General features: G+C 40.3%; 1 protein-coding gene across 2 annotated transcripts; it reads right to left on the bottom strand.

Annotated features, from left to right (window-relative positions):
• On the bottom strand, positions 1–15,733 carry ARPC1A (actin related protein 2/3 complex subunit 1A). Of its 2 annotated transcripts, none has more exons than XM_055805816.1 (10): positions 15,575–15,733; positions 12,209–12,313; positions 11,527–11,631; positions 9,030–9,252; positions 7,218–7,325; positions 3,622–3,834; positions 2,467–2,542; positions 2,076–2,269; positions 1,270–1,360; positions 1–385 (listed from the first exon to the last, which is right to left on the bottom strand). In XM_055805816.1, exons 2-10 carry the CDS (start codon positions 12,270–12,272, stop codon positions 347–349), a joined length of 1,113 nt encoding a protein of 370 aa, XP_055661791.1. In that variant the 5' UTR covers positions 12,273–12,313; positions 15,575–15,733; the 3' UTR covers positions 1–346. The 2 variants fall into 2 exon arrangements, with proteins under 2 accessions (XP_055661791.1, XP_055661790.1); XM_055805815.1 differs by having other exon boundaries at positions 12,209–12,290.

The following is a 15,733-nucleotide window of genomic DNA, read 5'->3' as shown; positions in this document are numbered from 1 at the left end:
TCAGTTTTTCTTTTTTTTATTATTATTATTTCTAGCAGACAATTTACATAAAATTCCCCTTTTAAGTTAGTGATTCATAACTTCCTGCAATAAACTACTTAAGGAGCAGCTTTGGTAAAGAATGGAATGAAACAACCAACCGAAAAAAATAAAAAAAAGGAACAATCACAGCTGATTTTGAAACCAACACAATTCACCAAATTTAGATTCAAAAGAAAATCTGCCAAGCTGTAATTTCTCAGTGTTTCCAAATACTCCACCTTCCTCCTCCCTTTTCGGGTTTGTGCAGATGTGGGAGCTGCATTCTGTCAAGCAGTTTGTCCTGCTAGATCACGGAAATCCATCTTTACATGATTCGTAGACCTTGAATAGAGGACTCTAAGGTCTTGAAAGAGAGAAAAATCTTAATCACCATCTGCTACAGTATCCCGAGTTAAATGATTCAGTGTAAATGCTGATGCTAAGAAAACCAAGCAAAAACCCTGAATGCTTGAGATCATATTCAAGAGTCAGAGACCACTATAGTCATTCATTTCAAACTCACGTGTATACAGACCAATGATTCCACCCGCTCACCCTGAAACTGCATTGAGGCAGTTGATAAGTCACCTCAATTTATTATTTGGCTCCTGTTCCCACCAGAGCTTTCTGGCATTAGACAGTACAGGGAAACTGTTCTTTTCCTAAAAGGAAGTGTGCAGCACTCTGCAGCCTGGTGGGAGGGGGCAGCAGAGACCTCTGCAAGCCAGCCATCAGCAAAGCAAGCACTTGCATTATTAAATCCTTTGAGGGTTTTCGATACAGTGCTTACTGTATTTTGTAACTGTTTGAAGTAACTGCTTACTATTTGATAAGTTAATTTAAAAAGGGCAGGACCACGCTGGGCTGACAGACAGTGAGCAGAATCCAAAGGGATGGAAGCAAGAAGAGGCAGCAGGCCTGTCATACCAATGATCGTTCCAGCCCCATTGTGGCTGAGGTAGAGGTCGCAGAAGGAAAGAATTAGTGGGATTCCTACAGGGACATTAAGCAATTCCATTAAAAAATTAAGTCTGGATTAGCACCATCTGCTAACCAATGTATATCTGCATTTATGCTGCATCCTGGATCCGTCTTCCTTATGGAGTTCACTAATGGCCTTGAATATTCCAGTCTGGATTCTTACTGCTAATAAAACTTGCATTAGGGCTGAGCCACAGAAGCTGATGCTAGAGATCAAAAAACCCCACCATCCACCTAGTTCACATAAACATGGGAGTAAAAGCGTACCTTGAAATCCCAGATGGTCATTGCTCCATCAATGCCGGTGGTACAGAATTTACGACAATCTCGTTTGTCTATCTCATAAATAGACACTTGGCTGAAAAGAGAGAGTGATAGCTGTAACACAGACACCCAACCCAGGGAGCCAAAAAGCTGGCAAATTTGGGTTGAATTCAAGTCCTACTCTCTCAAAGGGAGACACAAGTATACCAGAGCTTATGCCAGATTTTTGGTACAATGCTTCAGAAAAACAAGCAAAGAAAAAGGATGCTGAAAGCTCTTCTATCCTTTGGTGGCTGCAGCCTAAACATTTTCCTTGAACAAAGACAAATCACCTCAGGAATGTCAGCATCCTCTGGGCTCACATACTTTTTAAAATGCAAGGATATTTTACTCAACTAACTCGAATCAATCCTTTTGATGAATAAATACACATGTAAATAACATCTGAAATAGGAAGCTGGTATGTGGATTCCTGTTTCAGGTGAACTTTGCTGACTAGACTTTGCATAGTGCTACCAGCTTCCTCTGAACTACCTACATACTTGATAAGATAAACTGTTGATTTTACAGAGCACATTAAACATGAGCAATCAGCAGTAGCATGCATGCTACATTAGTGATTAACTTTACCAGCTTCCAAGTTCTAGAAACAGACAGCTGTTAGTGAAAGACTAAAATGAAAATGGGATACCAGCTAAACCCACGTGGTAGAGCAAATCTGAGCTCTCACAGGTTTGCAGTACATCCTGGGAAAGCAAAGGGATGTGGAGAGCGTTCCTTCCCCTCGTACTGGCAGCCAAGACACTCACGTTATACTGTTTTGGTGCAGTGTCTCCAGGGTAGTGTTACGATCTTCTGTAGTGGCTCTTTTATCCATATTCCGGAAACGTTCCATAGCAGAAATATTGCGCTGGATGCTCTGTTTTGGAATGTCTAGTTTGGAAACGAAAGTCAGCAAGCCACGGTCATCACAGTTAAAAAGCATTGGGCAGCAGTCATGGCCCTGCAACCAAACACCATGAAAGCATGTCAGGAAATACAACCACCGTAATCACCATTTAGTTTTTCTGCTACTGTTAACTGCAGAAAGGTAAAGACTGACACTATGGAAAAGCTTGATTACTAACTTCATAACGTATGGTGTTTCCGCCTCTCCAGAACACTACAACACTCTACAAGGAGAAAATAATAGACACTTACAGCTGCCACCACACTGTTCTCGGAGACAAACGACACACTCAGGAGTGGGAGGAACTCTGTTTTCAGCTGCGAAACCCTAAACACAAGAACATTTGTCAGAGGACTTCATTGAAACCTCTAATCTTTGGCTCCAGCAAAAAATAGAGACCGCTCCCACACAAGGATTATTGGAGAGTAAGTCAGTGTAACTCAGTTGTCCTGAGGTGACACCAGAAGGCTGTAACTTATAATAAAAAGTTTTAACCTAATAAAAGTGTCCTGGAAGATCTATAACAAACATGAAGTATTCCGGGTGAAAGGCTGAAGTTATCTAGTATTTTATGTAAACAGTGGCAAGAATTTTAAAAGAATATTCCCCAAAAAGGTTCAAATTGATGAAGCTATTAATTTCATTTGCATATAAAACATGCTTGAAGTTTTCAGGAGGGAAAAAGCCTGTATGTTAAATTAAAACAATTTTTGTGATTTAACAAATGAGAAAAGAATTCTAGAACACTTTATACTTAATGATATCCCCAGCCTAGTACTTGTACAACCATAATTCAAACTGAAGCACAGCAACACCTGGATGCTCCACCAGAAATCTGCTACCAAAATATATGGGGAATTTGTTCCTTCTTAGTTAGAAAGCCATGGACACTGAAAAGTTACGCAGATTAACATGAGGAGCACAAGGAGGAATTGTTAATAAAATATTTTGTTGCAATGGCAGCAGTAGTGTCTTAAGGATATTACTTGGAATTAGTGTTTCATGAAATGAACAACTTATATTACAGATCCTGGTTGGGGATAGGATCTGGGTAGTTATGAAGTGAGCATGTTTCTGGATTCTCTTGAATCCATCTACAAGGACCCAATCACTAGAGTGGAACGTTGTTTTTTTTCCCCAAATGCTCCCTGCACCCCCCAAAGGAGATTCACTATACCCTCACTGAAGAATTCTTAGAATTCTTCTAACAAATTTAGATTATATAATCTAAAATTCTAAGAATCCACCTTATTTATATAGGCCTTAAAGAGACTCCTGGAATCTACAGTATAATTGTGAAAACTGGAAAGTTTCAGTCTCAAGTCTTGCTGTGGCAAGCCCAATATTCCACATGCTGCTTCCTTCTATGTCAAACAAAAAATAACCAAGAGAAAGAGCATACTTACATCATATTTTTCGAGGCATCAGCAACTGACACAGTACTATCATGACTGACCCAGGCTAGGCGGTTACCGCTGGCAGAAAAACTGACACTATGCACCCATCCGCCACTTCCAGCACCCCCAAATTCTGACATCAGCTGCCCAAAAGGCATTTTGGAGCCCCATGGTGTACTGGCTGGTTTTTCATCCACTTCCTTAATGTAAGCAGAAAACACCCTGCAAATAAAAGATTTCAGCATGAACAAAGACAGAAAAAAACTCCTGGGAGCTTCATATATATTTCACATTGGAAGCAAACGTGCATTTGGTTCTACTGAAATGAAATACTATGCTATCTCTAAAAAACAAGCCACTACTGGCTGGGAAGCTTCAGTGTACAGAGAGAAAGCAATAGTATAAAGGGTGTAATGCATGCAGGTTTCTCACAAACGCCATTCTTGTATCGCTCTCCTTTTTTTCCAGAAGATGGCACAAAAAACATACATTGTCGTTGCATTTTACCACTGTGCTAAGATTTCCCTTTCACCCTTTTGTGGTGCTAATAACTGAAAGTCAATTCTTCAGTTACAGAAAAAAACACAAATTGCACTGTATATAATTAGAAGCTAATACAAACACCTACAAAATTACCCACTTTTTAAGAACATTCACTTTTTAGCAGGATTTCAAAGAAAGAAATCTGATGTTCAAATGCCAGCAAAGGGGCTCTGAACTACCTTATTCTGGCTCGTTACTAAAAGAATGCCTTGAAAACCCGAAATACCACAATGTTTTTATAGTTTTTTTCCCAGCACTACAATTTTCAAGATATGTTTAAATAGAAAGCCTCCCCCTTTCATCAAATTCCTTCTGCATGATTCAGACATGCCACAATATGGTGTTCTTGACTGTTACCATGGAAGTTACTGGGACGTCATAAACATAAGATTAGGATCCATTGAACAGGAGGAGCAAGTGAGCTGTGCCGCACTACTACCAGAGAAACATTTCAGTATAAACGAAAAACCATAATCAAATATTCATGGCTGCAGTCAAACACAAAAAGGAATTATTTTATAGTGAGACTAAGGAAACATTGCTCCCCTCCTCCCTGTTTTTTAAATCTTTTACATGTGTGGGGTATGCACTTCAAAAGTACCTATATTCAGCTTATTCAAATAAAGCTGATCATTTGGAACAAGAAGGGTTTAACTGCAGCTATATTAGGTACAGATTTTCAGAGAATTAAGTATGAATTTATATTCAGCTTGATCAGTTTAAATATAATCTAATGATAATCCTTCAACAAACTTAATTTTATAGAGACATCTAAAAGGACGGTTCTCTTAATGTATGGAAATAGGACAAGAAGTTTAAAGCAACAGCCTTTGACACAAGGCAGAAAAATCATTCCCAAGTAGTGAAAAAGACCTTGAAGATAACTGTTAGTTAAAAAAAAAAAAAAAGAAGAGTATTTTCCCTTACTGAAAAGTCTCCCTCTTTTAAAACCAAACTCATCTCAGCTTGAAGGGCCTAGCCTTCAAAGAACATTGGGAAATGACTTTCATTTCCAGGGCAACATTGTTCCAGCAAGAATATAAAACTCACACCTATGTGGTGCTGTTAGCTATATATATATTTCTAAAGACAAAGGTAAGAGAGCTAATCTAGGCCAGCCACCAAAAAAACTCTGCTGAATACCTATCAACTTGGAGCCTCTTCTGCCCTTCATTCTTTTTCCAAAATGTCTCCCACTTAGCTGCTTATTAGTTGGAAGTGGCTCTGGCAGATCCATTTCATAATTTTCTTCAGAACCACCTATCAGAACAGATGCATACTTCAGGCCCAGGTACCTTTATTATCTTTAATATGTAACTGAACATGCCCTACAACTGGAATTCTAGAGATCTGTATTCATTGTTTACCAAAAATAATATTCTTTCATGGTTTTGGGGAAGAAACAGAAACATAAACCCAGTACCGATCTCCACTACTTTTCCTTTCTTTAATGTTTATATATACAGATATCTATGATAAAAGCAGCAAAATTATTAAATTATTCATCCTAAAGAACAATGTTAAGGAAGAGTAGTAAGTTTTCCAAACATTTCAAACCAAGATCTGGTGAGGTTTTTTTCAAAATATACCCCATTTTCAGAGAAATAGCATGCAGGACAGAACGAGTTTTCTGATGGGATACAAAAGATGAAGCAAGTCTTCTAGAGAACGCTGCTAGGAAATTGACTGAACCAGACCTTGACTTTCTTTCAAAAAAACAAAAAAAATCACATTGAACAGAAAAGTATGCAAATATAACTTCTCAACCAAAACAGGAAAGAGGAGGTACATCAGGGATGCAATGTACATAACAAGCACTGAACAGAGGCTGGAGACAAAAGAGCTCAAGTCCAAAGTAACAAGACAGCTAGATCTATGTGTCAGCTGACCTCATGTCAGAGTCCTGAGATGCTTTATAAACACACATGAAAAAAATTCACATGTGAAAAGCAGCTGTTTCTGAAAGATGAATGAGTATGTTTTACATTGCATTTTTTGTGAAAGGAGGTGAACATGTATAGCTTATCTAATTAAAATTGGAGATAAGGCCTTAAAGGTAGATAATTTTCCTCCTCTTCCCAGCTTCCATTTAGCATCTCTCCTTACATAAAAACGGTATCAAAGGGTAAAATTTAGATGCATGGGATTCATTCTGAAATAAGAAATGTAATAGTCAGTCCCTCCTCCCCCCTCCCACACCTTCTCAGTCATTTTTAGTACACACTTTGAAACTTAAAGAATTGCTCTATTACATAAAGAATTTAAGAAAAGAAGCTTTCATTATTATTTAAGGTACCAGTGATTAAGTAAAATATGGATTAAAGTCAACCTCTCTGCAGACAGCTCCCCATGGAGACTTCATCGCAGTGACCCCAATCACTCCGCACAGAGCAATGGGCCGGACCTATTCCTCTCATGGTGTAATTTCACAATCAGTTTGAAAGACTACACCATCCATCTCACATGCCAATCTGTTTTTACAAGCCTTTTTTTTTTAATGCTTTTCAAAAATGGGTTTTGTTGCATTGAGTTTCAGGTAGATCAGTTCCTTGACAGTGCTTACCACAGGGCTGCAAGAACATTAAGGATAGCACAGGCAAAGGGGAGAGAACAAGTGACTCGGGGAAGAAAAAGATGAGATACCACCTTTGGAAGTGCCAAGTTACTCTGCATTTTGAAACTACACCATTAGGATACTGCTTTTTAAACTCTAACCAGCAGCACTGCTGTTCTACAAGACAGAACCCGCTAGTCTAATTTCAGCCTAACAACTAGATCTCAGCACTCAGTGCATGCATACTAGTACTGCTTCTGTGTACTACTAGTAAAGAAACCCATCAGTTCACTAAATTCAGGTGTGCCCTCAACAGACACGTTAGTAGTTCAAAGCCTGCATACAGTAGTGCCAAAGTTTCTCAGGCAGGGTATTTTATTTTTGTAACAACAGTGTACAATGAGCCATCTTCTATTCTAATGACAAATGCATGACCAACATGTTCATGCTACTGATTAACTTGAACCAGTAATCCAGACTGATTTACAGATGTTTTATTTTCTCTCACCTGCACTTGAAGTCACAGGATCCTGCAGCCAGCAAAACATTGTTTGGGTGCCAGTCCAGGCTAAGGACAGTGGAACGAATGGGTTTTTTAATGTGTTTGCTCACCCACCTAAATTAAAAGAGATAAAATTTATATGAAAATACTTTACTGCACTCCCACAAATGCATGAAGCACTCTACAAAAAGATCATCCCTTGCCAATGATAAACGCATCAGTTTTGCGAAACACATTATGTCAAATCTTTCATATTCTCTTGTACAGCCCATGAACTTCATATGGTTATCTTAATTATAATTTTAAATGCTGTGAATGAAGTCATGTTAAATATACATCTCTTCACCCGAGTCCTATTCCCTTCTAATTAATTTTTATAATGCATCAGATGGAACTCCTTAATGTCAATTTTGCACAGTAATTGCCTGGTCCTTTACACGCTATGAATAAGAGCTCAGCTTTGCCTGTGACTTAGCAATAGAGCTAAGAAGCACTGTGTTCTTAGATCACCAAATACAAGCCCTCTCCAGCTCCTTCCCATGAGTTTTAGTTGTCTCTCTTGCCTATCAACTCTTCTACTATTTAATAATACAATAACCTTAAAAAGCAACAAGTAAATTGGTGAACTTCCAACGATAGGACCAATGCATACATATCAGTTATTTGAAGTACAGCGAAAAGTGGTCCTGATGTTGAATGCATCAATATTAGCCTAAATACGTCTCTGCAGATTTAGGTTTTTTTACAATTTACATTACAATTTACAAAACAGTAATGACATCTGTTATTCGCTTGATTGCCTTTGGGATATCAGTGCTTTTTCTTTGAATTTACTTCCATGAGGCACAAACAGTTTTAAGGATCACATCAAATTACTGGTCTTCAACATATGAGGTTTTGATAATTCTGCAGACAAGTGAAGCAGGGAATATGTTAATAACTGAATACGTTGGAAAGCATAAAAGTCCAAAATAATCTTTAAAAATGTATTTTGCAGATGTTATCACCAATTACCATCTCCATGTGGAAGACTGCACACGGAACAGTGGGCACAGACACCTGTGTTTTTATGCACGTTTATGCAACTCAAAGTAATAGATATTCAACATACTGACTGCACCTACAGATTATAGAGTAAATGGAGCTCCAACACGTACAGCTACAAATGTCGAGCCATTAAAGATCAGAAGCATTCAGTTTAGATGCCAAAGAGAAAAAACTTTAATGGTGGAAATATTTGTGACAGTCCTGTCTGAAATCTATAAACTGTAATAAAAATATATGACAGAATACAGAACCAGTAGATGACAAGCTTGAACATCTAATAGACCACCCTGGAGGTAAGTGACAGACATGAATTCTTTAATGACAAGAAATGGCCCAAGATAATATATAAGGAAGAAAGGCTCAAGGCAAGGTTTCTTCACCCATTCTGGAAGGAGGTGGGGGGTGGAAACATTTCTCTTTTTTTCAACCATACACTTGTGGTAAAGAAATTTTTACTCTGCAGAAATTCTTGGGACTTTTAGAAAAGCAACATTTCTGGCAGTCAGCCAGAACACATCCACACCAACACGTATAACATGAAAATATGCTAAGTCAAAGGCCTTTAGATGCTACGCCAAAGTAAAAGAGGGAACCTTCTTCCCAAGATGTAAAAAGTCCACAAAAGAACTGATGAGGCCTATCCTTCTACGTTTCCTGAAGATTTTCAGAATTAGTAAAATAGTAACCTAGTTACCACCATTAAAGTCCAGGCTTTAGCTTTCCCGTGCAGATCTTAAAGGTATAAATGGAAATTAAATTCAAACAGCTCACCAGTCATTTTCAGATTCAAAGTAGCACACAGATATAAGTCGAGCACCACTTCCCACAGCAAATTTGTTCTCCAAGGGAGACCATTTCACAAAGGTGGCTGCACGATTAATCCTCAGGATCACAAGGGTTGGTTTCCACACACCGTCTTTCTGACTCCAGACATAGGCATTACGGTCTGCACCACAAGTTACAATGCGATCGCTTTTGGGAGCCCAGTCAATACCTGCAATTTAAAAGTTCACATTAATAAACTTTTCCCTTTATACTGTTTGCTTTACAGTAAGCCGAAATCTCACAACCTTCCGTTGGAGAGACAGTTATCAATGTTATGTTAGTATTCCCCCTCTTCCCTCATTCTCCAGGAACCACTTTAAACTTTTAGGGTCATCTGTTTCTCCCTCTAGCTTTCAGCAAAACTGCAGATCCTGAATTTCTAGATTCCACACAGAATTTGGCTGCTAAGGAAGCCTGCTCTGATGGCTGGCCCACAGGTGGAGCTCTGCAGACTGGCTAAGGCCTGTCTGCCGGCACCCTTCAAATCACCGATTCCTGCAAGAGACCCATTTCAACAGCTGAAACCCAGCAACTCTGAAACTACGCACAAACCTCTAACATAGTTGTCCACCTGCTGCCAGACTGAAGTCATTATCTAAATGTTTAGATAGCAGGGTTTTTTTGGGTTAGATGTCATCAATCTTTACGTACTGAAACAGTCCACTTTTTTCTATGCCTATATAAGCTGTGCCATGAGAAAGTAACATTTGCCAAGCAAAAATAACAAACACAAAGAATAAAATGAAGCCTTTGATAAGCCTTCCATTGCTTCTTTCCCCTCCTATGCAACAAAGGATGTTCTCAACTGGAAAGTCTTACGGCAACATTATTTTTCACCTTTTCTTTAACATCCTTCTTTGAGAGGCAGAGTGCAATCCTGAACTCTCCTGCCACAAAGTTGTATTTCAATGGTTTTCCATAACTGCGTTCAGTACCAAAAACATTCCTTAAGCACACAAACTGAAAAAGGATAAAAAATATGGAAAAAAATTGTACTATTTTTACCATATTATTCATACACGGTCTACCTTGAAACTGACTTATGCTTAAAAAGTTCAATTTTGAAGAGATCGGTAATCTGAAACTATAGTTACATAAGTCAATCCAGCACTGCTTCTGAAAGGGGGACCACCTTGCCTCCCTTCACTTCTCTTGCCCACCACCTTCCTTGCACCAGCACTGGTGGTGTTCTCACCCATGGCAAGTCCAGCTTTTTAGCTCAGCAGAAAAATAAGCCAGCAATAAGAGCGAATAATGCTCTTCCTGTAAGTAAACAAAAGCAGCTCACCACAAACCTCTGATTCAAGACACAGAAGGCAAGACAAGGGATCTTGTCCCTTGTGATCAGAAGCCAGAGTGGCAGCAGTTGAATCACTCTCATCAGAGACAACAAGCGGTTTGATCAGTTTACCTCCTGTGTCTAACCACAGTTTAGGTCTCTTCTTTACCCCAACCACAGCATTTAGTATTGCAAAGGTATATGCCATGAAGGAAAGCAGGGACAGCTCTTTTCCCAAGTCATGAATATTTGGCTTCTAACACTAACAGGTATAAGTAAAATGCAGAGAAATGTCTTTGGGGAAGAGCATGTCATTTGTAAATTTAGCCCAAGTGACTCTTGACAAAAAAGCACGTACAGTTGTGCTCTCTGACAGCAAGAATCAGATTAATTGAATAAAGTTCCTGCAAAACACTGTTGGGCAGATACTTCTGCCCATTAGTGAGTTGAGAACAGAATAAAGGATATTGCTGGTCTGAGCAAGTGCTTGTATTAATTACCTTCATTTCCTCAGAGAATACAGTCCTTATAAAAATATCACCATGAAAAAAACTCAGTAATATAAAAGACTACCACAGGACAATCACGTTTTTAAAGTAACACCTTGTGACTCATCATGGCAGCTCTTCTTACATTTTCATTGTGGATCAACAGATACTCTGGGCCTGCAGTAAAATGTGCTCACTGATGGTCTGTCATAAGTCCAGGACTGACCACTTCAAGTCTTTATACAGTCCCTAAAAAAGGATATTTAATGCTGTCGGAAACCACAAACGAACACAACAGTTGTATACTTGATGGATTTAATACTAGCACTTGAAAGATAGCAGCATGTATCACCAGGAGAGTCTGTGACACAACAGATGACCTCAGCAGACTGAAAATTTATTCTCGTCGTGTCATTACAGATGAAAAATAAGCAACAGATAAGAAAGAAAGGTTCAGTTACTCTACTGAAATGTCTAGAAATTAAACAGGACTTTTCTTCCTAACATTCATGGCATGCAGTCCAGAAAAACGCTGCAAAGCTCTCCTTAAGTGGGAATGCCAACCTATAAAAAGATCTACTTACTCAACACTTGCAGATTTCCTGCTCACATTCCTGACTGGGGAAAACAGAGGGCTGGCAAGCTTAACGTCTGGCACAGCACAATCTCCTCTTACCTGTAATGTGTCCATTGTGTTCCTTTAGCTCATGAGCCTTTACCCACTGGTTCCCGCTCTTCTTGTAGATGTGGACTTCATGATTATTAGGGCTAATGGCAATCTCTTGAAGAGGAAATAAAACAATCCAATAGTACAGAAGGCTTTTTAATACCAAATGCTTTACTTGGAAAGACTTTCCAATCTAAACCCTATGTTCTCAAATTTCACAGCATTACATGGGTTTTGTAAACAAAGGGCCAACATCCCTGGATATTCTCAAATAATTAGTCATGAGTATATTGCATAGAAAGACAATGCACGTGGAACCTAACAGACCACATTATAGTAGAAAACTAGGCTATTAAAAGAAAGGGCTGGTTTGAGTTATGGAAATAGAGGGTCAAAGAGGGTAAGAGCTATTCCCAGGAGGTCCCAGGAGTTCAGACCAAGAGGCAAAGCTTTCTGGAACACTAGTAAGACTAGATTTGCTTATATGTCAGAGTTCCAGACATGGGTTTAGAAAAATTCAGATTTAGAAGACGTGCTTTTTGAATCATAAGTGGAACATTTAATGTGCAGCACTACATATTTGACCATACCTTCCCTAAACGTCATCCACAAAATAACAAGATCACAAACTGACAGCAAAGAGAAATAGCTATTGAAAAAAATTAAAAATTAAAACTAACATATTACTTACGAGTACGGTCTCTGTTCCATGCATGGCAGGTGATTGGCTCTAGTAAAAACTGATGTAGAGACATTCCGAGTTAAAGATATTCCTATGTTGTAAAAATTGAAAAAGCTGAAAGGTGTAGAATTGGACAACAAAACACTTCAAAATTAGATAGTTATTAAGAGAAAAATCAGCCTTCAACATTGACTTAGATTGTTTCAGTCCAGTGTTACAACTTACTTACAGAAGATCACAGGTTACCCAGTAAATATGTTAAGGCCACTAAAGAGATACCTTTGCCATGTGCCCCGGTATCTTCAGTAGGCTGATGAATCTGAACTGTCCTGCTTACTGTAGCTAACTGTAGCTGCCCTAAAAGCTGTATACGCTTGCTTCTTGATATATCCTCACAGAGGAGACAGCAGATTCTTAGGAAATCTAACAAACCTATTAATTTTACTATGGAAGTAGAATACTTCTAGGGACACAGCTCGGTGAATTGATTCAAAATCCTGATGTGTATCAAGGCTCACAGGCAGCACTATAATGAAATCTTTTTCTTCTTTTTCAGGAGGTTAAATTGGTGTGTCCAGAACATTGATATGTAACTGCGGTCTGCTGATGTATTATTTGATAAAGTCATTTATATGTATCCTAGCAAAAAGATTATAAAGGTTAGTAATTAACTCATTACTAATTTCTTCAAATTAATTCTAGCACTGAACTGTTTTATAGTTAGGCTTTTGCCCCCATGAAATTCAAACACTAAAAGAACAAGCTGAATCATTTTAGTTTGTATGTATTTTAATGTTTTTAAAAAAGCTAGATACCTAGCTTTAGCTTACAACTGCTACAAGAGACATTGCTGAACGCCTACAATTGGAGGTGTACCGACCCACAAATATGAAGTTGTTTAAAACATTACAATGTATTCTGTGGCCTGTATGAACCAAGGGCAGCATAAATGGATAGAAGATAACATCATAAAAACTCGAGGTCACCTGTAATAATTAAAATGTGCATAGTTCAATACATATAACTTGGATTTGTCAATTCCTTCCATATATTCCACTCATTTTCACAGCAATTTATCCTTGGCTGATGGATCAAAGTCTTTTTACCCCCACATATACATCTAAAAAGAAGTATCTCTGTGATGTCATTCCAAGACATCCACACCCATCATGGCCTGAAATTACAACATACCCAAGTATGGCCATGTTAGCAGAGGGTGGAGGCTTCAGGACAAGGTAGGAACTTGGAAGCAAACAGGAAATGAATGGCAGTCCAACAGAAACTCAGGAGTGAATGAAAGATGAGCACATTCTTACAGAGCTTAGCAATTACTACCATACCACTAGTTTAACAAATATGCTGAAAGTGCTGAATCTTGGAGAAGAGATGACACAGTACTTCGTCAATGCAAATAATTGGAGAGATTTTTTCTTTTCTTCTTTTTTTCTAAGAAACAATGCACTGCTACTTTAAAGAAATACAACTTATGGTTACATTTCAAATGTACTTAAAATACAACTTCTAACTATATGAGTTAACTTTAAGTCCTGTTCATAATTTTAACCAGCATGATCTTCATGGTTCTAATAAACATATTCTACCAATCAAACGAAGTTATTATATGTAAGTCCTAAGCAAAATATTTTTTATTACTGTGAAAATGTTGACATAATCAGAGTTACCTTTGATAGCCATGATTTGAGATCCCATGTGTTAATATAAGCAAAACACAACTGCAAATTGCTTTTTCCACGATCTTGCTATAGTACATGCCAACATTCAGTAGCAGTACATTTCCATATACAGGAAAAGTTGAAGAGCTGTTCTACCAACAAGGAATGCTCACTCTTTTCTACTCTTTCCGAAATAAAATGTAAAAATATCCAATCTCCCCTCCCCAAGGAACGCAGCTATTTTGAAACACTTTCTAATACAACCCTGGTATTTTCTTCACAGATTGGCACGTATTGTTTACATGTAGTTAATGTTTTATATGTAACTTCTAGTTCAGAGATTTTTACTAACCTACATGCTGTTCCCAAGGACAGCCTAGACAAGCAATATGATCCATTCCTTCCCATTGACTGAGTTTCTCGAGCACTGTAACTTGTCGCAAGTGACTGTTTTCCGTTTTGGTAACAAACTCATTAAAAACAACAGCGATGATAGCCTCAAAAAGCACCAATGTTTCTGTCATCTGATAGTTGCAGTGCTATTTTCTTTGGGAAGATAAATCTCAATGAAGTCTTCCAGTTATATTTATTCCTTACTGATACATAGACAAAATCAAACACCCATTTCACTAAGGAAAATGCAACTGGCTCTATGATTCTTGCTATAATTCATATGTAGTAAACTCCGCGAGGCCTTGCTGTCAGCCAGCCTCAGAATGTCACCCAGGGAAGACACTGTTATGATAAATCTCTAAGTCAAGTAATTAACATGGCTATCGCTGATCTTTTTTTGCAAATGCAAACTGTCCTTCAGTTTTGGTATTTTTTTTTTTTTAAAGGAGGAAAATAAAGAAATCTTGCATCCCTGCACAGCAGGAATTCTTTTAGTATGTAGACTGAAAAGATCACGGTTGGGAAGTACAGGACTCAGCTGCTGTCATCTCTCAATGGGGTGAGAAACATGTGGTGTGAGCCCATCCCTGGACGGGTAGCTAGCAAGGATGGAGGCTCAGAAGTGGAGACAGCATGTGTGTGAGAGAGAGAGAGAGAGAGAGAGAGAGAGAGAGAGAGAACAGGATCTTTTGAATCCTCGCCTATTTTCAGAGCACCTACATCACTTTCAAACAACCGGCAGAGAAGTGGCTATAATTAAGGACTGCCTCCTACTGCTGTCATTCCCTCCCCAGTCACTCCACACAGCTTTCCCGGGAGGCTGACTGCTCACAGCAAGGCTGCCGGCCCCGGGCTCCGCGGGCACCGCCGACCCCGAGCACCGCCGGCCCGGCACAGCCGCCCGCGGTGGGACCCCCGGCGGGCGCGGCCCGGCCCCGCACCGGTACCGTAGGTGCAGGGCGCTGCCGCGGAGGCCGCGGCGGGGCAGGGGCACGGCCCAGGCCACCCGGCAGCCCCCTCCCCGGTCCCATCCACCCGCCGTGCGGCCCCGGCCCCCGGGGGCGAGGGGGCTGGGGGTCCCCACCGCCTCACCCCCACCAGAGCGCCGCCCCCCCGCGCAACGGCAGGGCAGGGCAGGGCAGGGCACGCCCCCCCCCCCGCACGGGCAGGCCGCAGTGAGCTGACTCCCCCCCGCCATCCCCTCCGCACCGGCGGGCCTGCAGGCCCCCCCCGCCGCCCATCGCTCCCGGGGCGGGGGCAGACCGGCCCAGCGGCGCGGCGGACAGCCGCCCCCGGCGCGGGCACTCACCTGAGGCGGCGGGAGCGGAGCGGGACTCGCGGACTCTGGTCAGTCAACGCGACTCCGCTCCGGGCAGCGGGAGAGGGAGCGGCCGGCAGCGGAGGCCGAGGGGGGCCCGGCACTGACAAGGGAGCCAGGAAACGCGCCCTGCGCCTGCGCCGCCGCCGC

The sequence above is a fragment of the Falco peregrinus genome, chromosome 5, assembly GCF_023634155.1.
Source record: "Falco peregrinus isolate bFalPer1 chromosome 5, bFalPer1.pri, whole genome shotgun sequence".
NCBI lineage: Eukaryota > Metazoa > Chordata > Aves > Falconiformes > Falconidae > Falco > Falco peregrinus.
The sequence above is the reverse complement of the archived record's forward strand: the minus strand, read 5'-3'. Positions and strand labels throughout refer to the sequence as shown.

What these genes read in the sequence shown, in the direction of transcription:
- ARPC1A (XM_055805816.1), bottom strand. Translation starts at nt 12,272, where the DNA reads ATGTCTCTACATCAGTTTTTACTAGAGCCAATCACCTGCCATGCATGG. An exon ending in CTGCACCAAAACAGTATAAC is followed by an intron (nt 1,361 to 2,075) that starts GTGAGTGTCTTG and finishes CTCTCTTTTCAG; the next exon opens with CCAAGTGTCTATTTATGAGA. An exon ending in TGACCATCTGGGATTTCAAG is followed by an intron (nt 386 to 1,269) that starts GTACGCTTTTAC and finishes CTCTCTTTCAAG; the next exon opens with ACCTTAGAGTCCTCTATTCA.